Source organism: Ictalurus punctatus, chromosome 3 (genome assembly GCF_001660625.3).
Source record: "Ictalurus punctatus breed USDA103 chromosome 3, Coco_2.0, whole genome shotgun sequence".
Taxonomy (NCBI): Eukaryota; Metazoa; Chordata; class Actinopteri; order Siluriformes; family Ictaluridae; genus Ictalurus; species Ictalurus punctatus.
The window spans coordinates 24,065,642-24,091,580 of NC_030418.2; the positions used below are offsets into that span (position 1 = coordinate 24,065,642).

Sequence of the window (25,939 nt, forward strand, 5' to 3'; positions counted from 1 at the left end):
GGATTGGCGGTTTGATTCCCGGTGAACCACCAAGCCTAGAAGGTCTCTTCCTGCAGATCTACCTTCCTGAAGACTTTAGCTCCAACCATAATTGTGCCCACCTGACCATCTAATCATTGTCTTAAGAAATTCTTGTTCAACTAAAACAGGTGAGGTAGATTTTGGTTGGAGATTAAACCTGCAGGAAAGTAGATCTCAAGGAACAGGGTTGGTGACCACTGGTCTAGGTCATCTTCAGCTCATCCCAAAGTTTTTCAATGGGGCTTAGGTCAGGGGACTGGGGTGGTCACATCAAAAGCTTAGCTTTATGGTCAATGAACAATTTTTGTCTTGATTTGGGCCTATGTTTTGGATCATTGTCCTACTGGAAGATCCAACCATGATCCACTTATAGCTTCTTGCCAGAGGCAGTCAGATTTCCATTTAAAATCTTGTATCCTAACAAGGTTCCTAGGACATTTGAAGGAAAAGCAGCCCCACATCATCATAGATCCTTCAATGTATGTAACAGTGAGGATTAGGTTCTTATCTTTTTAACCATCCTTCTTGTTACACCAAATTCACTTTGAGATTTTGTTGCCAAAAATTTCCATTTTTGTCTCATCTGACCATGGAACCCAGTTCCAGTCAAAATTCCAGTTGTGTCTACCAAACTCCAGATGCAAATATTTGTGGCAAAATAAAAGAAAAGGTACACCTGCATGGAGGTGGCATCCAATTGTAGATTTGGAGACCCAAAATGCTACTATCATCTTCAAATAACCAACTGTGACCCTCTAAGAAAAAATATGCCTCTCTAATCCACTGTGAAAGGGTGGAATACATCTGTGTCATCTTCCCAGAAGGTTCATTACATATCTGTTTGTTTTAAACTTCTTAATTAGTGCCCTGAGTGGGGTGCGGTGGCTTAGTGCTTAGCATATTTGCCTTGCACCTCCAGGGTTGGGGTTCAATTCCCACCTCTTCCCTGCATGCATGGAGTTTGGATGTTCTCCAGTGCTTTGTACTTATGTCACCATACCCCTTGTCTCATTTCATGTGTAAATTTTTTAATCTTCCCCATATTCATGATTAACTAAGGGAATTTGGCTTCTGCAACCTACATCCAAGTGAAACAGAAAGTCGCTGATGATTACCGCCTGAACACTCAGATGAATGAAAAATAAAAGTTGAACATAAATGTTTTATGAAAAAACATAATTAAATTATATTTTGCTCATATGGATTTCTAGGTATCTCAATAAGTGTGACACGAGTGTTTCCAGTTTTCAACTGTCCAGTTTCGGTAAGTCTGGGCATGTGTTTGCCTTGTATTCTTGTTCTTGGATGACAGCAGTAGAATCTGATGTGGTCCTCTGCTGTTATAGACCCCCAGGTCTCACGTGCTGTGTGTTCTGATATGCTTTTCTGCTCACCACGATTGTAAAGACTGCTCATTTGAGTTACTGTACACTTCCTGTCAGCTCAGATCAGTCTGGTCAGTCTCGTCTGATCTCTCTCATCAACAAGGTGTTTCAGTCTACAGACCCTCCTCTCACAGGATGGTTTTTTGGTATTGTTTTTTTTGTTGTTGCACCATTCTGTGTAAACTATAGAGAGTGTTGTGTGCGAACTTCTCAGGATATACACAGTTCCTAAAATACTAAAACCAACCAATCTGGCACCAACAACCATGCCATGGTTAAAATCACTGTGATCACACTTTTCCGCCATTCTGATGTTTGATGCGAACATTAACTGACGCTTTGGATCTGCATCTGCATGGATTTAAGCATTGTGTTGCTGCCACATGATTGGCTGATTTGATAACTGCATAAATGAGCACGTGTACAGGTGTTCCTATTAAAGTGGATGGTGGGTGAATATATTTTTTTAAACACATTGTAACTGGTATGGGTTCTTTGGGTGGAAAGTTGAAGAGGAATGTCTAATTGTCTAATAGCTCAAATGAACAAATATGATAAGCTTTGTAATTATATCAACATTGTTAAAGAACAGTGATTCGTTTTTACGCCATTTAATCGATATTCTATTGAAATATATTGCTCATAACTATGTGTAACCATCGTGTACATTCTTTTGACCGTCGTCGTTAAAACGCAAAACTCTAGACTGACCTTTTTTTTTTTTTTTTTTTTTTTTGGCTTCTTCAGCACGCCGTAGTTTTTGTTTCACTTTCTTGGCATGTTACCATAGCAATATTTCACAACATCCTAAAAGGGCAGGAATCGCGCGTTATGGAAAGGAATGCATGTGAAAACCGACGTTTGGCTTCTAAGTATGAATTTAAGGTTTGAATATCGACTATAAATTCCTCTAAGCGTTTAGTTCGAATCGGTAGGAGCTTATTATGCAGGATGAAATAAGTTGCTAGGCTAATTAGTTAGCTAGGTTAACTTCCTGTCTGATGCGTCCTTCTATACAGTTGTAATTCACTCCGCTGCAAAGTTGTGTCATTATTATCAGCACGGGCATGGAAAGTTAGCACATTATATAATGATAAATAATGACAGCTCTGGAAGAGGACCCGAATGATCTCCACTTGAGTTTTGACTGCGGTGAGAATGCGATAAAATCTCCGAGCCGAGGCTCTGTGTGTCGAGGTGCAGATTCTGCAGAGCATCAAATGAATCATGACTCATCCGACATCCTTTATCTAAGCAGACAGAAGCTGAAGGTCATACCAGACTGTGTGTGCAAGTACACTCCGCTCAAGGTACACAAGGACACAGTACTGTGTTAGGAATTTAATTATGAGTGTGTTTATCATGATTACATATCACTGCTGTTAGTGTCTTTGAGTGTACACATTTACAGTCATACAGTGATAATCAGTGTATAGGGCAGGAGTGTCAAACCAGCAGGCCAGGTGCGCAAACCAAATTAATTTACAATCCATGTTTTATATTAAAAATCGTTTTGTGGACTGAATTGAATTGAAAAAAAGAGAGAGCCGATGTCTGTTATTCCTCTATGGAGCAAAATAAAGCAGGACCGTAATCTCAGCTACTGTTAAAATGTGCTAATGATATTTAAGCTCTGTGTGTGCGGAGTTTGCATGTTTTCCCCGTGCTGCGGGGTTTTCTCTGGGTTCTCTGATTTCCTCCACCAGTCCAAAGACATACATGATAGGCTGATTGGCATGTCCAAAGTGTCTGTAGTGTATGAATGTGTATGTGAGTGTGCACTGCAATGGAATGGCACCCCGTCCAGGGTGTACCTTGCCTTATGCCCCATGCCTACTGGAATAGGCTCCAGGTTCCCAAAGATAGATGGATGATCTTTAATTTTTCATTAGCAAGCTAAAAATTTGACACTGTATCTATGTTTCTTACCAAAAGAACAACTTCACCGACCGTCTACACAACTACTAGTCCAGGCTCTTGTTATCTCAAAAATGGACTACAGCAACTCATTACTCTCGGGCCTTCCAGCGAGCTCCATCAAACCCCTTCAAATGATTCAGAATGCAGCAGTACGCCTCGTCTTCAACCAGCCCAAGACAACCCGTGTCACACCCCTCTTCATCTCCCTCCGCTGGCTTCCTGTAGCCACCCGCATCAAATTCAGCACCCCCTACCTCAACTCTCTCCTGAAGGCTTACGTTCCCTTACGCAATCTGTGATCGGTTAACGACCGACGCTTAGTAGCACCTACTCAGCGTGGCTCAAGGTCCCTTTCAAGAACCTTCAAACTAACTGTTCCTCAGTGGTGGAATGGACTTCCAACTTCAATCTGGACTGCAGAATCTGTCACTATCTTCAAGAAACAGCTATAGACCAACCTCTTCCGTGACCACCTAACCAACCCATAAAAAAATAAATAAATAAATAAAATTTACTCTGGCACTTACACTTCTACTCTGCGTACTTTGCTTCTTCTGGAACTCAATTAATAGATTTTGTACAGTAGCACTAGTTGTATTATTCTCCGCTTGATATATCGCTTTGCTTGTATTTTCTCATTTGTAAGTCGCTTTGGATAAAAGCGTCTGCTAAATGAATAAATGTAAATTTAGATGTAAATACACAAAAAAAAGGCAAAATATGACGATTTTAATGGTCTTAACAAATCATTGGTCAGAAATTAGCAAGATTTAAACAAATAGATAAAGTAACTTAGTATGGGATAAATCAAAGGGATTAAACCTTGTGGGTAAAGTTGCAGACAGCTTTTTATTTATTTATTTTTTTGTTTATACTTTAGTTTAATTTTGTACACTCAGTCATGTGTTAGTTTGAGTTTTATATCAAACATTTTAATCATAATCATGAAATTACCTTTGTGTACATTTAAACAGAGACCCAGAGACCTAGTGCAGCATCTTGAATAATGAATAGTCAAAATACTGAACATTTAATTTCTTTGTTAATTGTAAAGCTTTCTGTTTATTTCCAGTTTTAAATGAGAAAACAACAACAACAGATTTTCAGAGTGTTGGACTAGTTTATATAGAGTATATACATTTTTTGGTAATGAATTGTCTTATAGGTGATACGTGTTCACTCAGATTGTGCATGCAGAATGTAAACACTGATAAATGAACACATTTAAGAGGAGATAATAATGCGTTATTGGTCTTGTAAGCTGATTTTCTTGGTTGGCCCTGTTGACACTGGACCACATGAAAATGAGTTTGACACCCCTGCTAGAGAGCTATGCGAACTTACCATGGCGTTGCACTGTTTTCTTTCTTTTCCACTTCCTTTCAAGAATTTGTATCTTGAAGGAAATGAGTTGTCCAGTCTCCCAGACAATCTGTTCAGCAGTCTGCCACATTTGCTTTGGCTGGACCTGAGAAATAACCAGCTCACGTGTCTTCCTGTTGATATCGGTCAGCACAGGTACAGCAAAAACAGCTTGCACATACCTCGAGCAACCTTTAATGTGTTTATTCTACTGCCATCTTAACTACAGTCATCATATTATTCTTCAATCTCTTCAGATGCTTGAAAACGTTGCTGCTGGAGGGGAACCCTATTACAGAACTTCCAGTAGAGTTAGGTATGATCTAAGATCACATGGTGCTATGACTATTCCTCCTCAAAGTAATCTATTTTTTCCCAGCAGTCTACCAAATGGTTAAGATTGCTTTTATTATTATTCGATTATAAATGGCTACCCTGGAGTCATGGCTATGGAATAAGTTTTCTAATTTGTAAAAGGTGAGTGTGCAGTCTTTTATGTTTGTGAAATGAAACCCACAGCCACAACAGAAGTATTTATTCCTACATACTATGTGTGCATACAATCAGAGAAATCATACTGAATCTGTTATTGAGATTTCAGAATTAAAACTGATACTCAGCCAGAAAGAAAACCAACAGCTCACTCATTGTGGGAAAGTTGGATGCCCAGGTCTATTTCCACACTTTGCCATGTCCAACTCCCTTTAGACCATCACTGACAGGAAATAATGTCTACAAAATGGTCATCCTTCACAAGAGCAACACTCTATAATATAAAAGCTTCTTCCTAAATAAGTTGTCAATTAACGTCTAGACTGGTCCTGAGATGGTTTACAAGGCAATTGCTCCTTCAGTTCTTTACTTGCTGTCTTTTCCTGGCAGGTAATATGATCACACTACGAGCTCTGAGCCTGAGGAACTGTCCCATCTCGTTCCCGCCGCAGGAAGTGCTACAGCAGGGTCTCGCACACATCCTGCAGTTCCTGCGTCGCACAGCCGTGGCTCAGCGGCCCCTCAGCGTTCACAGCGCACACACAGGTCTTTACGCCAGCCAAATCAATGCAAGCATTTCCTTACCTGTGTGTATGTGTGTTTGTGTGCTTGCATATGTTTATGTATATAAATGTCTGTGTGTGTGTATTTGAGAGTGTGTGTGTGTGTGTGTATGTGTGTGTGTGCTATCCCTCACCATCTGTGGCTTTGCATAAAAAGGATGGCCTGCTTCAAAAATAGCTTCCTGCCCTGGTTCTGCTTCAGCAGTGTGACTTCTGTTCCCTTGGAGACGATCCGTGTGGCTCAACTGGCTCATGGCACAGCGCGACCCTGTAATATTTTTAGCTGGATGAAAATGATGGATAACCTCTGGCACCGCCATGCATCAGTCTCTGGGGCCACACGTGCTAAATACACTCCTAAACTATGTTACAGAGAAAACATGTTGAAATCAGTTTGGTTTGAAAATTGCTTGTTGGTCCAGAAACGTGTGATGCTGTTATCCTGTAACTCTAATTGATTTACCGCTTCCTGCAGCATGATATCATCTTTTCATATTGTATTACTGCATGTCATCTTGCTCGCTTGTTTACTGTAATGAATTCCTGATAGAGTTACAATACGATAGATTGCCTTTCAATTCAAGTTTTAGATACAGCAAACAGGTTTCTGCTCTCAGGTGACCTTCGCGGCCAATTCTCTCTTTGTGGCTGCATGCATTTGCATATAAAAACTCACTCCTGCTGGTCCACAGCTTCAGACATGCCTGCTGTGGAGAAGTTGCCGCTGTCCAAGATTCTCCAGTCTAGCCTGGATCTGTCTGAAGTGGATGACAACGAGGTCCAGCGCTTCAAGGAGCTCAGGCAGCAAATGATCCAGATGGACAGGGCAGATCTTGGGTACATCACACCGGTCATTTTGCCACAACACCATCTAAGAGCAGCAGAGGGCGACAGATCTCACAGAACTCATCCCCCATCCATCAACAGGTATATGAATATCTATTAGTTGAAAGTCATGAAAACTCAGGCCTTTGATTTAATAAATAAGATTAATAGAGTGGAAAGTAAACCAGTAAGTCTGCAAAATATTTAACGGTTACATCACAGGGCCCAAGAGTTAACAAGAGGAATGTTCCCAGAGCTTCCTCCATCTGATGTGCAGAACTGGAAGAGATCAGAGGAGAGAAGACTGACTGCCATGAGGGAGTTCAAGGAGAAACAAGCCTTACTAGAACAAAAAAGAAAGTAAGAATGTTTGAAAGAATTCTTTCAATTTAAAGGAGCATTTTGTCATTTTTTAGAGCCCAATAAGAGCATATGAGGTGAACTGCAATAGAGGGTATGCACATGATGTCAGGGTAGCCAGAACTCACCGCAGTCACGCCCACTGAGTGGAAAAAAGACTGAGTGTACATTAGTGCACAGCGTCAATTCCATGAAAAAAACACATCTAAAATGGGAAAAAGTTGTTGTGGGATCATTTCACTCCTTTCACATTCACTCCTTTTTTACTAAGTGGAGCAGTGTAATTGTAAGTTCTTTTGGCATGTGGTATTCATGTTGTGCAATGATGAATAACTTGCTACATATTTCTTTTTAAATGCTACCTATTTCCACTGATGAATAATGGGGGCTCATTCATTCTCTGACTGTGTTTTACCTTCACAAATGTATAACGTTAGTAAGTGGAAGCAGTGTTAGCTACAAACAAACTAGGACTAGCTACCTTACAGTTTACCAGATAAAATTATATAATAAAATAAAAATATTTGTACATACACATACAACCAGAAACTTTATTGGTATTCTTGTCACTTTCATTTCTCCAACAAATCCCACCTTGAAGTAGTTCCAAGTGTCAAGGCTTTTGTATGCCTTCAGGCTTTGTTTGGTGTATTTCCCTGGCGTTGAAATCAGGTACATATAAATGTTAATGATACAAATGTTATAAATGGTTTTGCAGCTTCCACTATCATAACCAGCCATTTTGCTGGATGTTTTGCCACTCAGTCTGGCCGAGGGGGCGTGTTCTGGTGGGAAAGTGACATCAGTGCATACCCTCTATTGCAATGAAATGTCTGGCAAATGTCTTCCCCTTACCCTTAACTGACCCAAGCCCCTCTTGGTGACTTTTAAAGAAAAGGGACAAAGCCAAGCAAATTTATTCCATCTGGGAACAGTATGTTTAAAATGATATGATTATTACTGTTACAAACTTATTACAAAATCCACCTCAAAGCAGTTGCTTGATAACAATTCTGATGTTTAAGTCACACAACAAAGTCTTCATATCAAATTCAAGTTTGTGTACTGAAACTTAAGTAGAATCGACTCATGCTGCATACATGTTACTGACAAATGAGAACTGGTTTCAGTCCAGTGGTGACTTAAGCCCAAGCCTTTAATGTATCTCATTTTGGCAAACAGAGAGCTTTTAGCTAATAGCATCGATTCATCTGATCTGACTTGATTAATCTATGGCAGTTTTAGAAAAGCAGGACTATATAATGATAAATTTGATTAACAAAGAGGGACCTTCAAATTGTGTCTACCAAAGCAAAATAAAACTGCAACATAAAACTTTTAAATATATAAAACACACAGGTTTTATATACGTATGTGCGTGTGTGTGTGTGTGTGTGTGTGTGTGTGTGTGTGTGTGTGTGTGTGTGTGTATATTATATATATATATATATATATATATATATATATATATATATATATGTATATATATATATATATATATATATATATATATATATATATATATATATATATATATATATATATATATATATATATATAACTTTGTAATATGTAACTTTTCTGATATATAAATAACTTCTCACCTCTCTGGGGTGTGTGTGTCTCAGAAATAAGGAGTTGCTGCAGGAGTGGAGAAACCAGGCCAAGATCATGCAGGAGAGGAAAATACTGGAACACAAGCAGGACAGGAGTGAGAGACTTCGGAAAGAAGAGGTAGAATGTTTTTTTCTAATATCATTATAAGTTACAGAAGGACAATAAACAGGAAGATGGTCTCTCCTACAGGCTTCACTGAATGGTCAGCTAACATTGAAGATGTATTTTTAGTACAGGGTGTAATGAAGTAGTGTCTGCAGTGTTCGTTTTTTTATTTTCCCTGCAAACCCTCTGAAAAAGATAATGTCGCAGTAGTTGTACTCATAGCTCTGTCCCAGATAGAGTTATCTAGCAAAGGTTCAGAGTCAGTTTTCCTTCAGCAGTCAGACACTCATCCCGATTCAGCCCCTGTTCAGCTGGTAATCTCACAAAAAATAGCTGATTATTTGGATTGGATTGGATTGGATTGGATTGGGTGTATGCAGATCTGGGAAAATGACAAAATATTGGAAAACATTTAAACACAAGCAGCCAAACCGTGCTCATAGGAAACTGAAACACCCCATAAACTGTCTGCAAACTGTCTGCAAAATCACCTCAAATGCAGTCTTTCCAGTCTTAATCTTTATGTATATATTTTGTTTATTATTCATTTCTTTTATGTTTCATTTATGTTTGAGATCAAAAATGGATATGAGACGAGAGTTTAGAATTTCGTCTGGAAATAAATTCAAGCAAATATAACACTTAATATTTGGTTGCATATCCCTTGATTGCAATACCTGCTTTAAGCCTGTAACTCACTGACATCAGCAAATTGTTGGTTTCTTCTTTTGTGATGCTTTTCCAGGCTTTTACCTCAACCTCTTTCAGTTGTTGTTTGTTTCAGGGGGTTTCTCTCATCTGGCTCTTCTTCAGGAGTTGTGTTCCTTGGCCGACCCATTCGGTTTCTGTTGCTCAGTACACCAGTGGTTTCTTTCTTTTCCAGGACATTCCAAATGGTTGTACTAGCTATACCCAATGTTTCTGCAATGCCTGTAATTGATTTTCCCTCTTTTCTCAGCTTCAAAATGGCTTGCTTTTCTCCCATAGACAGCTCTCTGGTCTTCATGTTGGCTTATCCTTATTAACAACAAATGCAGTCTTCACAGGTGAAACTGAAGGCTAAAACCAAGAGTAGATTTTCAGAGCTATTTATTGTTTAAACAATCAATCTAACAGGACATACCCGGGTAACAAGAAACACCTGTCAGTCACATGTTCCAGTATTTTTGCTAAAAATCGGGTGGTCTGATACAAAATGTACTATGTTCTATGTCATTTAACACATCTACATAGTAAATGCCAGGAAATAAAAGCTGAAATTCTAAACTCTCTTCTCATATTCATCTTCTGATATCAAACCCAAATGTCTTTGGTCTACAGCAGCAACAAAATAATTGGCCTTGCTGTTCCAGTAGTTTCAGAGGAGAATGCAGCTAGACAAATCCTGTATTATGAGGAGTATATCCCAGCAAAAAAGAAACGTCCTCTCACATTCAACTGCTTTTATGTCCAGCAAATTTCTTTGTAAATATGTACTAACATAAAAGCATTCAACAACTGAGACATAAACTGAACAAGTTTCACAGACATTTAATGAACAGAAATTGAATACTGAGTCCCTGAACAAAGGGGGAGGGGTCAATATTAAAAGTAACAGTCAGTATCTGGTGTCCACCAGCTGCTTTAAATACTACAGTGCATCTCATCCTCATGGACTGCACCAGATTTCTCAGTTCTTGCTGTGAGATGTTACCCCACTCTTCCACCAAGGCATTTGCAAGTTCTCGATCACATCTGGAGGAACATATTGTTACACATGGTTTGCCACTGCAAGGACGATCAACTGTCCTTCCTGTCTTCCTGTAGCACTGTCTTAGTCGGCTTACATTGCAGGCATTGCAGTTTATTGTTCTGGCCACATCTGTAGTTCTCATGCCTCCTGCAGCAGGCCTATGGCATGTTCACACAGGTGAGCAGGAATCCTAGATATCTTTTCTTGTTAAGGACTGTCCCACAGGTGCATGTGCAATAATTGTTTATGGTTCATTGAACAAGCATGAAAAACCTCGTTTAAACCCTTTCCAGTAAAGATCTGTAAAGCTTAATTTAATTTTACAAAATTATCTTTAAAATACAGTCTCCTGAAAAAGGGACATTTCTTTTTTTTTGCTGTGTGTGTGCGTGTGTGTGTGTGTGTGTGTGTGTGTATATATATATATATATATATATATATATATATATATATATATATATATATATATATATATATATATGTGTATGGAGAGAGAGAGAGAGAGAGAGAGAGAGAGAGAGAGAGAGAGACCATATTGAATTTAGCTGATATATTTCTTTTACCTTGTTCTCCAAATAATTTCTTTGTTGTTAATGAGTGTCATTTGAGTATTGCAGAGAAAGGAATGAAATAAAACTGCTGCTTGTTTGTGTAATGTCTGAAGAATGCTGCTGACTCCACCAATAATCCAAATGACACTGGCGAGGCTCTGAATGACGACTCACACAGAGAAGCCCATAAAACTCAACAGACGTCATTAAGAACCCACAAGGAAACAGAGGAGGCCAGGTACTAAGGATGTATTTCATAAGCTAGCGTGTGATTAGAGTAGACCATCCTACGTTTGCACTGCATAGTGCACCCTAAATACCACATCTGAAAGAATGCGTTGAGATTGCAAATGGCACTTTGCACTATTGTGTCTTTAGACAATTATTTTAATGTTACAGTTGTAAAGCAACTAGCTGCTTGTAGGAATTTTGGCAGTGTGTCCTCACAACCATTTTTAAAAGAGCTCTTGCAATTATTCAAGTCACAAAACTCAGTATGAAACAGCAAATTATAAAAGATCTGATATTACTATTAAATCAAAAATGAAAAAAAAAGAATGAATGCATTCCTAGTTAAAACTACTATGTGTTCACAATACATAATGTGTAATACCTAGCGCCCCTCAGCCAGTGAGATTACACCGTTTGTCACTGAAATATAACGATGATCAAGAATTCTTATCAGAACAGATTGTATGCGGTTGGAATCTGACTTTCTAGTAAAAACTTTAAGTAGACATGATTTCTAGTGTCTAACACAACAGCTGCAATTTTCTTTTGCATAGTTAAACTTGGTCCTCATTGGACAGCCATGGACAGCAAACGAGTTACAATACTGACATCTAGTGGCCACGATTGGCCCATGCAGACACATCTGGATTGATTAATTCAATTTGCCATTTTAATTCAGGCTCCTTTAGATCTTAAATGAACTTGAAATTAACTCACTGAAATGAACCTATACAAGTAATGAAGAGAACTAATTCACAAAATTAGCTGACCTGAGTGCCGTTAATTCCTCTGCTCGAAGTGTGCAGTCAGTGACGTGTGTGTTCATTTGTGGTGTTATCTGTTGTGTGTGCCCTAAGGGAGGCAAGGGACCGAGAGCTTGAGCAGCGCATCAGGACTCATGTTCAGATGATGCAGCAGAGACGCAGAAGACCCAGAGGTTCACCTGCGGAGGAGGCAAAGGCAGCTACTCAGGAGATGGAGGAGGTGAAGAACTGATGTTTAATTCAAACATAGGCACACAGAGAGGGAGACAGAAACACAGATAATGGCCCTCATTTATCAAAACTGCATAGAAACAAGCACAGATGTGAGTACACAGAATGGTGTAGGAACAATTTATAAACTCTTTATAGCAGTGCTTTGAGTGTAATTCAGATGAAAATAAAATAAATCTAAATGTTAACACCGTTTCAAGAGAAGAAAGGATTGGTCAATAGGTTTGTCTTTTGCAATCCTTTCTTTTTACTGAAAGTGACATAACATAAGTATATATAGAAAGTAATGGACATGTGGTGTTAAAAAAAAATGAAAGTACAATTTATCAAATTTATCAGAGCACTAATGCTCTGCATCTACATCAGCTATGCCTCAATTAATGGACTAATGAGCTGTAAATAATCCACATCTGCATATTCTGATTCACATTTACAAATTAGGCTAAATGCAGACACTAAACCCCATTAAATATGTTTTACTATGGACAACTGTATTCTAGAGTTTAACCATTAGGGGAGCTGAGCCCTCAATGTGTGATGTGTAAATTATGAGAAAGTATAAACACCTCTGCAGCTGAATACAAAAGGCACAGTAATTTTTATGAGTACACGTTTATTGTGTTTGTGTGTGTGTGCTTGTACAGTATCTGTTTTCACCAGGAAATGTGCATCGTTAGCCGGCACCGTAGGTTAAAATGTGAGGTGTTTGAATTGATTCATTACCAACTACCACTGGGGGAAATTTTCTCAAACTGGCGAACTAAACACACCGACCTTTCCATACGCAGTGAAAACTAACTGTGTGTGCATTCTGAGTGTTTATTTTTGCATTTTGAAATGTAAAGGAGATATGTAACATTCTAAGGAAAAGAAACTACTGGAATGAAAGTGACTTTTCTTCTTCTCTGTGCAAGGTAAAACAGCTGCAGATGGAGCTCGCAGAAAGGAAACGGGTGAAAGATCTGGAGTATCGTTTGAGTGCCTTCACTGGGGAAAGTGCTTATGATAAATAACATGACTTGACCCATATTTTGTGAGAAATATCCTGCTAGCACCTGTACAGGCTGAGGTATTACAAGCCATCATAGTGTAATGTGTAAAAGTGGAGGGTGCACTGGATATTATTTCATCACTGTGTAAGTCTTGATAAAGATGGTGAGTTTGACCAGGCGGTGGCGCGGTTTTCATTTGTGTTCATTGTCGTCTTCAATCAGTACTTCAAGAGTCAGCCATTTTATGCGTATGGCCTACTGGATTGATGTTGGCGGGGGAAGAAATATAATATAAAGCGTGTGATCAAATCACATTTTTAACTCCATTTAGACAAGGCCGAGTATAATGTAGGCTTTTTTTTTTTAATTATATATGTTTATGTTAGTGAATTGGTTTTTGTATTGTAACTTAACATTAGACGCCTGCAACATGATCAGTGTGATTTAATCACACCATTAATAAAATGTATCAGTAGGCGATCCAACTTTAAAACAACAACAAAACTGAAACACTAATCTTATGCTGATTTCATAACCCATGTGTCAGTAGTCTATATGTTCTGAGGGAATAAATAAGCAGTGCTATTGATCAGTGGGTAAAACTACTGTATGTGGTTGACTAGAAGGTGCACGCTGGCAAAGCCGATCTTAAATACACGGCGATGTCTAGAGTGTTAACATCTTCCGAAACCGCGGAAACCTTGGATGAGAAGAAAACGCGAGTTGAAGCAGAGGATCGCGCGCTCACGGATTCCTCTCTCGCCTCTTTGTGATGTCACGGCTGGCCGCGCGGTTGTAATTGCGCCGGTGGGTTGATGGCGTCATTCCGTGGCCCTGTGTAGCCTCCTGTGCTCGCTAGCAGAAGGAGCGAGGATTTGAGGCCGACGCGCGCGGCTCCGGCGCCGGGGAACGAGCAGCGCCAAGCCGGACACTTCACACAGGAAACATGGAGGCCGCGGCCGAGGAGCTGCGGGCCGGCTCCCGGATTCCGGTCACCATCGAGCAGATAGTGAATGACACACTGGTGGTGACGCTCACATACCGAGATAGGAGCTACACCGGGATTTTGCTCGACTGCAACAAAAAGTGAGTGTGTTTCATTTTTGTTATAATTATTATTTTTGCTTTAAACGCGCTAAGGCCGTAAGCTAAGCTAAGCTAAGCTAAGGTAATTTGGCTAACTAAGCAAACGCTATCCATCAAGAAGAGGCCAAGGAAAGACAAGCAGGCCCCCTATTTATCCAAAGCCAAGGAAGGATTATTATCAAAATCTATTATTCCACACATAGTTCACGTCTTACATATATATGTACCAACATACTTTTATCCCACAAATCTAAGTATTTTGTCAGGGACGAATATGCCTTTTTTTCTTTTCTTTTCTTTTTTTTTTAAAAAAAGGTCCATTAAGTAACATTACTTGCCAGCTAAGGTTAGCCACTTAGCCCCTGTAAAATGTGTAGCTAGTAATCATACAATGCTGCGTTCACAGACTGTATCTTATTTCCAGCGTGTTGTTGTGAACGCGCTCTCAGCTTCATGTATCTCAACTGATATTAGTGTTTATTCTTGCTTATTGTCCAGGATAGAGGATAAGCTCTCATTGTTGTAGCTTCTGGTTGCTAGCTGAAATTGTTCTCATTTAAATGAAGTGGAATAAACCCCAAGTTGATCATGTTTTGTCCAGGTATTTTATTGCTCAGCTTCTATTCGTGAGGTTAATATCATGGCATTTTAAACCGACTTTGCACAAGGAACTTGGTCCATGGTCACATGTGAAGCAGATTGCCTTCGCTGTGTGTTACCCTTATTATCAGGCTATTGCCCAAAAGCTTCACAGATGTATATTAGGCACATTTCCATGAACACATTATCTATTCTGTAAACAATACAGAAAGCTATTCTGCTTCTTCATTTAGTGGTTCAATAGAATAGAGAAGTTGTAACTGCTGGAAAGGACATCTTTCTTCAAGACAAAGACAGGTGGGGTGTCACTGACCAAACTAGTGCTAGTGACCTTTTGTTGAACTTGTAGCATATATTTCTAGTTAACATATACCTGTAACGTGTATTTATAGGTAGGACATATGATATAGGATGGATAGTGGTTTAATTGTTTTGCAGTTCTGCAATACGTGTTTATGTCCTGTGTCTGAATGATGTTTGTGGTAATTATTGTACTACCTACTTGGCCAGGTTTATGTCTGACTGTGCCTACCTTGGTTACATAAAGGTTAAATATATAACTCAATCAGGAAATATGTAGTCATGCAAATGAGTCTTTCTGGATTTTTATTTTTTTTTAAATATTAAAGTAGCCTTTTAAAACCACTCTATGTATTTATAGCTACATCAGAAACTTAGGATTTTCTTGCTCCTTATTCTTGATGTATGGCAAGATGGATGGATAGATTAGATAGATAGGTAAAAGCATAGTACACAAAGTTTCCAGAGAAACAAGATATTTTTTTCCCTGACAAACAAAACCTTCACCTATGTAATCAAAGTCCTTCTGAGGCTGTAGGTCAAACCAGTATATTTTATATATAGCAGTTGATGTGACATTGTAGCACTTTACAATGCACAATATGAATCATGTTTTGTTTCATTGGGTTGCTAAATCAGTGTAGTCGTATTACTCCTAAATGACTTTATTCAATTTTTATATGGTATCCTTATAGACCTAATTAATAAGCAAAACAGGGTCAAATCTTAATTTAACATCCAGTCTATTGGTGACACTCGATACACAAGTGTATCGTGATGTTTATATATTACAATATTAGTATCATATTGCCGTATCACCCAACCCGATACAAATAACGTTCTGGCAAATGTATCTTGTTGTCCAAGTAAGGCCCAAGACATTAAGGTTTTAAATCTGTTCCCTATAAAACATTCCCTTATTTGTGGCCCCCGTAATTCAGATCACATTTTGTGTTTTCCTTTTTAATGATACAACTCCCCCCAGGAATCATTGTTTTCAATCTCAAAGCTACACTTTAAATCACACAATCTGTTCAATGATTGCGCATAGCAAGTGCTGTCCATCTCACGAGCTATCTAATCCAGTTTTACTTTGGTCTTTGTTCTGGTATTGCTTAATTTCTTTGTGGCAGTAATGTGTGATTGGTAGATATATTTTATAATGCAAAAAAACCTTTCCCCATTACCTCCTTCTCCATTGTTGTATCATTTGTCATTTCCTGTATTTTGGTAATTGCTGTCGTGTCAGCAGCATGGGTTGAATCATAGTGATGCTGAGTCACTGCTGCTTAGAAACTCTTATTCACTACATGGCCAGGACAATTTGTACAGCTTTCCCACCTTGGTCAGGCTATTCTAACCTTTCCCAAATAATCGTTTTGTTTATTTGGGGTTTCATTAATGTTGGGACGGAATAGGCACAAAAGATATCTCAAATGTGAAGTCATTAAAAAAACCCAGATAATACAGAAGTTCTGTAGCATTAGAAAAAGTATTGTATTGTGGCCTACGTTTGTATAGGCCTGCAATAACTGTACCTATGGCTTTCTTCATTCCTAAAGACATACTAGACAGGTATTTCTTTTATCAGAGGTCTCACAGGATTGCATGAGGGGAGGGAAGCCTTTTCTTGTAGGGATTAATTGATAATCAAATATCAAGCAGGATGTGAAAACAACCAAATCTCCAGGCTCTCCCTGGCTGCATCCCTGGTGGCTGATGGGATTGTTTTTGTTCAGGCAGTGTGGAGGGGGGCTGTTATGAGGCAGGCCTGTTGGTCTCTTTGTCTGTTGTCTCTGTCAGTGTCGAGCCACTGAGTGTGCTGTCTTGACTACAGCCACTCTTCACTGATTGTAACAAAATGGTTCCTGCTGTACGCACGTCAGTTCTGTGCTTCACAAAGAGGGCGTATGAATTTATTTTTGGACTGAACTGCAGCACAAACCTGACTATCTAACCGTGCAGTATATTCATACTAATTTTATAACTAGGTTTTAAAATAGATTATTTCAACAAGTTCTCGCAGTGCAGATTTAATGTTCTTAATAGTCAGACAGATTGGAATCTTGATTCAGTTCAAGCACCTTGTAAGCGTTTAGACTTGTTGTGCAGAACTATCAAGATCAAAGTTGCTACTGCTTTACGTGGAATTTCAGTTCCAGGGACTACAGTTTACCCTCTGCATGTTGTGACACAGTGTGTCAGAGTAGGAAATCACTGCTATGACAAAATGAGATTTCCAACTTGAGAAGTGCTACTCTTTTTCCTATTTGAGCTGGTTCAAGTCGAGAACTAGTTTGGTAACCATCTCTGCACTTCGTTATGTGTTTATTTAAAAAGATCTTTGAAATCAGTTGAATATATTAGTCAGATTTGGATCTCTGTGGTTGCTTCACATTGTTTTCAGAACCTGTTCAGTGCCCTTATAGGCTTTCTCTTTTGTTCCGTCTAGGACTGGGTTGTTCTGCCTTCCAGATGTTGTAGGAAAGTCAGAAGAGCCTCTCATATCCAGACAGGAATCTGACATTATGAATGAGGAGCCATGCTCCAAGCCAGCCATTCAGTCAGCCCAGCGACCAAAGGATGAGAACACGGAGCCTGACAAGCCGCCTGCCATCCCCATTCCCATCCCAATACAGCCAGGCCAGCCTACCTACCCTCCCTACTTTGAGGGCGCTCCTTTTCCTCAGCCCATTTGGGTACGTCACACATATAGTCAATGGGTTCCTCAACCTCCACCCCGCCCAATCAAAAGAAAGAAGAGACGGTCTCGAGAGCCTGGCCGCATGACCATGAGCACTATTAGACTGCGACCTAGACAGGTGCTATGTGAAAAGTGCAAGAACACAGTCACCAGCGATGAGGACAGTAAAGACGGGTCCGCTGTGGCCAAGCCTTCCAGGAAGGAGAATGCACCACAAGGGGAGGAGCATGCCAAGGAGGCCCCACCTAAAGGATTCAGGAAGGAAGATGGAGATGCAACAAGAGAATCCAAGAGGCGAGATGATGCTCCATGCTATGAAAGCAAGCGTTGTCGAAAAGAGAGAAAGGAAGACGAGAAGTTCCCAGGAGGTGATGTAGTACCTCACAGCCCAGTGATAAAGATCTCCTATAGCACTCCACAAGGAAAAGGGGAGGTAATGAAAATCCCATCCAGAGTTCATGGTTCTGTGAAGCCCTTCTGCCCCAAGCAGCTGATGCAGAATGGGCTTGGGGAGCATGAGAACGGCCGTGAGCCCAGAAAAGAGGCACGATCTGCTATCGAGTCTATCCGGACTGGCCTTACTGTGTCTATCCCCAAACTCAAACTTCCAAAGCTGACTGATCAGGACATCCCATCACCCAAAATCCGCTTAAAGTCCCGTGGGGATGGTGTAGAACATGTGTCTGTGTACGAGGCAGAACTGGTGGGGGAGGCAAGGCGCAGGAGTCCCAGGATTCCTGGATCAGGGCTGGCTCGATCTGAGGACACCGTGGACAAAAATGCCTTGGAACTATGGTCAGGTGAGGAAACCGAGCGGCATGGTGACCTCACACTCCTCATCAACTTTGGCAAGCGCAAGGCAGACTCATCCAGCCTTTCAGTTTGTAGCAGCGACAGCCTGGACGAGTCAAAGTCATTCAGCTCGGATGGGACATCACCGGAATTGTGTGAGCTGGCACCCGGCGAGCATGTTATTGGTGTATCGTCCTCGACAACTACATCATCAGCATCACGGGCCGAAGGTAGGACGGTGCCACCGCTAACTGTGAGGTTGCACACGCGCAGTATGAGCAAGTGCATAACGGAGGAGGGCCATGCTGTAACTGTTGGTGATGTAGTGTGGGGAAAGATACATGGCTTCCCCTGGTGGCCAGCCAGAATCCTGAGCATTAGCGGCACTCGGCGAGAGGAGGATGAGGCAGATGCACCGTGGCCCGAAGCCAAAGTGGCCTGGTTTGGCTCGCCTACCACCTCGCAGCTTTCTGTGGCTAAACTTTCACCCTTCCGTGAGTTCTTCCGGCTGCGCTTTAACCGCAAGAAAAAGGGCATGTACCGGCGCGCTATCATTGAGGCGGCTAAAGCAGTGGGCCACATGAGCTCGGAGATCACCTCACTGCTGTCACACTGCGAGACATAGGTGAGACATCATCTCTACTGTTCTGTTTTCTTTAGATAATTTTTAATGTTTAGACGTTTATTTCCAGCACCCTTGTCCAACGGTATGCTTCCACAGGATGTTGCGTTCTCTGTGCAAAATCCTGTTAGTTTTCTCTGTGGAAAATGACACCAATTGCAGGATGTTGTGAGGTGGCATAAAAGGTAACGCTGACAAACAGTAAACTGAAGAAAGAAATTGCCGTTGACTCTGGGTATGTGCTAAAGCTAGCGGCGTCACATCAGGTGCGCTTGACTTCATGTGCCATCAACTAGGAAGTGGCTTATACTTCCGGTTTGTTAAAACCGCTAGTGTTCCGTTTGAGACGATATTACCCTTCTAAAATTCATACACTAGACTGTAGAGTGCAAGTGTATAGGACGTCATTTGGGACACAACTTTGGTCTGTATTCTCTGATGCGTGTTTTCGGAACAGAAATGACAGAGTTAATGTACCCCATGCTGCACATAGACCATCTAATCGGTAATGAGATTCATCGACAGTGATTTTCATAATCGATTATTATCAATTAGTTTTTGCAGCTCTAGCTGTGACACATGGTGGCCTAACACACTCTGAGGATTGTGCTATCTGCCCTCTTCCACATATGAGTTCACAGATGATTGTGATTGACGAGAGCATGGGGAGAGAGAGTTGACTGCAGCATTGAACTCGAACTCGAGCTCTCCTGGCGACAAGGCGAAAGCTTTCCATTTACGCCACTCAGGAGCCCATCACATACCCATTTAAAGCTTGTTGCCATTAAATATATCTAAGCACATGAACTTGATTGTACTGTTAGATGGCAGCAGCAACCCTTTCGGATTATTTGTGATTTGGTTTTGGTTACGCAAGTGTCCTTAGTTTTTGGTTTAGGACATGCCTTTATTACTAAAAAATTTTATGGATCACTCTTGGACAGGAAAAATATATTTATTTTAGGATTAACACACCCATTTTTTTTTTCCCAGTTTCTTCTAAGTCTGTGAATGTTGCTTCAGATCTTGCTAATATTAAATATTGACTCAGTGATTGTTCTTCTCCAGCCATTTTAGTTGGATAGCATATATGTTTGTCTGAAAGAAAGGGAGCATGAGTGGGAAGTTGAGGTTTTTATTAAACTGTCTAGTCAGATGATATCATTGGGTCAAATTCTTTTTTTTCTTTCTTTCTTTCGCTTAAATTCACAATGTGCTGATGTGCTCTCTTTTTTTTCCCCCTGCTTCAAAGTGGGAAAGCTGGACAAGTATGTGAAATGGAGCTCAGCGACTATAAACATTGTTATTGGTCAAAATTAATAGCCATATATGGTATGCTTTTAGAAGCTAAAATTGTACATTAATATTATCTTTGTCAGAATGGATAATATATTAATTCTAGCAGCAATACAGACACAAACATAAATATCCACTATTCTGAAACAATTTTTTCCTAACAGTAATATTTTATTACTTCATTAACTGCATTGAGAATATTTCTAAACTAAACTCTGCTGTATACATTGCTGTACTTTCCTCCATATATTTTTTTCCAAACCAGTTGTTTTTAATGGTCATTCTGCTCATTTTCTCTTTTGTAACCATTGATGCCCACAGCCCCAGGAAAGCATTATGCGTACAAGGGTGGTGTATGTGTTTTGTGTTTCAGGAGTGAAAGAGGGGAAAGCTGGATTCAGGACCTCGTGCTCCCCTCCTGTCGTTCCTAACCAGGACGGAGTGCATTTGCTACAGATCTCATGAGTGAAGGTGCTTTCCCCCCCCCCCCCACCCCCACCTGCTTGGAAGGAGAAATCAGCCACCATGCAGAGCAGTTGAGGGCTTGAGGGAGCAAGCAGGCAGGAACATCTGGGAAACACAAGAGAAGAACTCTTCCTCTCCACCTGTTTTTCTGCCCTATCAATTTGTTCAGGACTTCTGTTTTAGTATAATGAGTAGCTCAACACTAAATCCGAATGTATTTATTGCCGGTGAAGCACAGGCAACCTTGCTACAGTCTCATACAATCGATCCCACCGCTGCTGTTTTCTGTCGGTGAAGAGCTGCTGCCCGTCAGCGGAGTTACTATAGCTAATGAGTCCATCATGGAGACCATCAGCCAGCCTGCTCTAGTGACACTCACCTAGTCCACTTAGACTGGACAAGATGGACATCCACATGATGGTAAATAACATGGCTTACTCCAAGTTCTCTTTCCTTTTACTTTCAAAACTGAAAATGTGAAACACTTTTTTTTTTTTTTTTTTGTATCCTCTGCATCTAGAGATCGTTGTGTAGGTCTTAAAACATGCAGTATGTCGTCATTGATGGATATATTTTCACCAGAGGGCCGAATTTCTTCAAATGGCCTGTCTCTTTTTCTGTTTTTTTCCCCCTCATTTATTTTTCATTTTTATTATGTTTTGATGCTCTTTGTCTGAGCGCCTTGGAACTGTGTCATGGCTTGTTTGAGAATCACAGAGTTTCATATGTACTTGCTTTAATTATTTAATGTGTCATGTAAAGAAAAGCACTTTATCTGTACCTTCAGTGGCCTGCTGGACACTCGTACAACGAACACTAATTTAGAGTTTTACGGCTGTGAACGGCGGACAAGCTCTCAGCAGCCCTCTGGTTCCGACTATCACACCCGGCGCCTGGAAAGCGACTTCTTTTCTATCAGGTTTGGACATGGATGAGAAAACAAGACGCTTTCAGGAACTAGTTGTGTACACTGTATTATTGCGGTTAGTCCTTTTTGTCAACCTGTATTTGTTTTCCTTCCCACCACCGTCTCCCTATAAATGAAAATTTCCACTGGAGAAATGGACCGAAGTGTAAACTCCTATGCATCACATCTTTATTAAAGCTTTAAAAACAAAAAAAAACAAACATAAACCTACTGTTATGGTACTATGAATTCCATACCCGTGTGCTGTGAGCACCAAGCGGAATTGAAGTGCTTTTACGCTGCAGGTTTGTTGATTTGTTTCTCCTTCAGGTGGAAAAGAAAGGGGCTTTCTAGTCAGCAATTGACCTTTTAGGGCCTTGAGAATTTAAAGAGCCACTTCAGTGAGGGAGCAAGCATGAAAACCATGGGGGAAGGGAGCCAAACCCGAGCGGAGGTATATTTTAAGATCACTGCTAAGTTCAAAGCATCTCACCACTGCATTTCAATGGTAGGTTCTTGTACTTTTTACGGTTCACTTTTTCTTTTTTTCTCCCTCCTTCCTGTAATGGTTTTTGAAGAAGGACAGTTGTGTGAGTGCCAGTGCAAAGACACTCGACCACTGTCCTCAGATCAGTGGAATTTTTTACATGCTGTACATAAAATAAAATATACAAACAATGCTCTTGCTTGCAGGCTTGTTCTTTTCTAGATTGGGAAGCAAAGTTTCTATTCTCGCATCTGGAAACCTGCTGGATGTAAGATGTTTGGATTTCACCCTCTCTGGTTCAAAATTGCAACTTGTGGGAGAACATTACATAATGTGTATGTAACATTACGTAATCCACTACATGAATTAATCTTACGGTTTAGAGTGCCAAGTCAGTTCAGAGAGAATTCAGGGTGACGTCCCAAACCACAAAATCCACGCTAAGTAGTATGCCTAAGTGGTGTACTGACAAACTATTTAGTATGGTAATATACAGTTTGGGAAGTATTCATATTATTGTTACCGTTGCTTCAGTATTATGTATATATGTATATCTCATATACATGAGAATGGGTGGGATGTTTTGTGCACATCCTATGAATGTCACGGTTACCGAGTATTAGGTGAAGGTGCAAAACCTTTTGGTTTCTCTACTGCAAACTTCTAGTAGCTTGCTATATAGGCTTGCATCTATGTCGTTATGAGGTGCAGATCCTAGGCCAATAGAGTTGTTCTCTAGCTCTATCTCTAGCTGGCTAGCTAAATGCATGGTATTGTTCTTTACAATCATCTATGATCATCATCATTTGTGTATTTAATCTGTATATTGTTCTCCAGCTTGTCAAAAAGGTTAAAGCATGGGCTGGGTAGTGTTGGCACACTAACTAAAACACACGGCAACAATTAATACACACTGGGGCAGGCAAATCCTTCAGATGTCTTACCTCTACCCAGTATAGCACAACCCTTTAGTCACTAGCCAGCTACCATGACTTCTCAAGCTAAACAACTGGGTAGTGATACAAAGTTCACTTTGAGGATAATTCACTAGTCTCCAACCAAATTGGAAAACAAATTAATGACTTGCCTGTTTAGCAAGGGGGGAAAAGCTATAATGAATCACAAATGAATCCCTTTTCCTCTTGGACTTTTTTTTTTCTTTTTCAATCTCTACTGTTTACTCTTTCAAGCTTTTACTGGATCTTTCCCCTGATAGGCTACCAGCTTCAGTCTGTCATTTTGACAGCAGACTTCTCTTGTGCCTAAAATTGTGTCATGATGAGCGGTCATATGAAACATAAGTACATATTTTAATCCAATTTCCACATGACAGCCTTTATAAATATCTAACTTTGAATTAATACTACAGGATTGTTAGGGTGACTCAGCAGCTTCTAACAAAGAAATCCTGTTGACCTAATACACTGGCTCTAATTTGACTCCATTACACATATGTGGAATTATTTTAGCACTAGTTGGTATAAAATCAACAGATATTGATGATATCTTTGCTTACTACTTCTGCTACTTTCCTCCGAACTCTTCATGGATAGCTGTACTTTTTTAAAGATTGTAGTATGTGAGTTTAGGCTTGTTGATCTAGTCTAGTTTCTCCCAAAGAGTGATAAATACTGATCAGACTTAAAATAGTGTCCCCTGCCTTGGTTTCTCGAGAGACCTTAAACGTCTGGTTTCTTTGAGCAAATTTGGCCGTAGTATATTTCAGTGTGTAAGACTGAAGTACATTAATATTGCATACTAAATAAGAGAGAGAGTAAAAGTGTTGCAACCTAATGGTGGATTTTATTTGCTCCTTTTTGCATCAGATGATTTGTAACAGAGAGTCCAGTATTGTGTCTAAATGTTTGGCACTCGGTGTAACACCGTAGTTGATAACCATGTATGCTTTACATTACCTTAAATGCTATTGAGTTTGAACTGATGATTGTTTCATCTTATGACAAACTTGAACTATAGTGTATGTCAGGGGTTGCGAACCAATTCACCATGATGAGCCAAAAAACCCTCCATATCACTGCAAAGAGCCCAAATACATGTGTGCAACAGTATCTCACAATAACTTACAGGCCTTACAACATACGTGGTAGTTTTCATGGATATGAACTTTTGTATCAGTTTACCTCCTTTTACTCGACTCTGTGGGACACCTGGCAGGCTTTGGTTTCCACAATCCTTTTCAGGTCTGGCTTGTATTCAGTTGTGGCTACTCCAAGTAACTCTTTTCACATGTGTGTCAGTAAGAACAGAGTGATGCTTTGATTTCACATGTTTCAATGTAGAAAAAAATCTGATTCACAGACGCATGTTGACCCAAACGTTGACAGTAGTTCTTAATGTCCGATATTCTTTGTTCAACAGCTTGCCGTAACAGCTGAAGGTCTGATACCGCACGTTTTATATTTGTTGTTTTCGGGAGAAAGAATAGAAACATAATCACTGAGGCACTTCTTAACAAATTTCCCATTCATTGTATGTGTGTTTTTTTTTTTTTGCATGAGCATGTTCCGTGCCAGTTGATATGATGCCAATATGTCTGTCTCTGAGAAGCAGACTGATGTTTCAACACGTTTAGCTTGTGCTTGCGAAGTTCAGTGCCTTTGGGAAATTCCATGCCGGAATTAGCGTGGACTGAGGTGAAATGTCGCTCGAGATTTGAAGCCTTAAAATGCGACAGTGAAGTTTGGCATAACAAGCAGAAGGGTTTCCCATTCTGCTCAGCAAAAAAATACAATCTGTCCATTTCAGGTCAAAATGTTGTGTGTTCATCTTCATATTTGCGCTTAGCTGTGTGTTTCCCTGCCTCCACCATTGCCATTCGATTCAGATTCTTTGATTGATGACAGTTTTTTTGATTTGTCATGTGAACCAGTTCACGTGTAGCGCACATGTGCACTTTTTTTTTCTTCTTTTCATTTCTCGTCATTGTTCTTGTTTAGAAATATTTCCAAATGAGAATTCGGCATAGTTTTATATGTATACATTTTTGAATATTTCAAATTTCATAATTTTGTAAACACTGAAAACATGGATGTATAGAAGAGTCGCAGATGACCAGGCAAAGAGCTGCATGCGACTCGCGAGCCACAGGTACGCCACCCCTGGTGTGTGTTGTGAATCTAACGTCTTTGCTTGGTTTAATAAAGTTCTGTAAACAACTTTTTTTCCACAACCATATTTAGGCCAGTGAGGAATTCAGTTTCAGAATATTTGAATAACTTCTCTTCCTGGTACAGAAGCAAAAGCAAAAAAGCTAAACTACCCTCATTTTTCCAACACTCTGGGCACCTTGTCGTCTACATTAAACCTGATGAACCGGTTTGCTGATGAAAGATTTGTTCTGGTTTATTTGCTAAAATTCTCCACGAGTGGTTAGTGCAAGTGGCGGCAAGTATTCAAGATGTAAGTGAGCTCTTCTCCCAAGCCTTCGATTACACTGCCACTAACTCTTCATAGTAATACTTGGAAATTCCAGAGCCTCCAGGATTGGCAACTGTCAGCAATGTGGGTT

At 40.1% G+C, this 25,939-nt stretch overlaps 2 protein-coding genes across 3 annotated transcripts; both read left to right on the forward strand.

The window, feature by feature from the left end:
- The first annotated feature begins 2,166 nt into the window (after positions 1–2,166).
- On the forward strand, positions 2,167–13,329 carry LOC108263547 (leucine-rich repeat-containing protein 27). Its single transcript, XM_017464457.3, has 10 exons — positions 2,167–2,716; positions 4,714–4,844; positions 4,946–5,004; positions 5,571–5,726; positions 6,436–6,670; positions 6,791–6,928; positions 8,557–8,662; positions 11,047–11,171; positions 12,022–12,148; positions 13,074–13,329. The coding sequence occupies exons 1-10, from the start codon at positions 2,507–2,509 to the stop codon at positions 13,170–13,172; spliced, it is 1,386 nt and encodes a 461-aa protein (XP_017319946.1). The 5' UTR covers positions 2,167–2,506; the 3' UTR covers positions 13,173–13,329.
- A 147-nt stretch (positions 13,330–13,476) lies between these two features.
- Positions 13,477–22,603, forward strand: pwwp2b (PWWP domain containing 2B). 2 transcript variants are annotated; one of them, XR_008396314.1, is made up of 4 exons: positions 13,477–14,237; positions 17,590–19,258; positions 20,925–21,436; positions 21,804–22,603. XR_008396314.1 is itself a non-coding variant. In XM_017464456.3 (3 exons), the coding sequence occupies exons 1-2, from the start codon at positions 14,098–14,100 to the stop codon at positions 19,256–19,258; spliced, it is 1,809 nt and encodes a 602-aa protein (XP_017319945.1). In that variant the 5' UTR covers positions 13,477–14,097; the 3' UTR covers positions 20,925–22,603. The 2 variants fall into 2 exon arrangements, 1 of the variants encoding a protein (XP_017319945.1); XM_017464456.3 differs by having other exon boundaries at positions 20,925–22,603.
- The last annotated feature ends 3,336 nt before the right edge of the window (positions 22,604–25,939 follow it).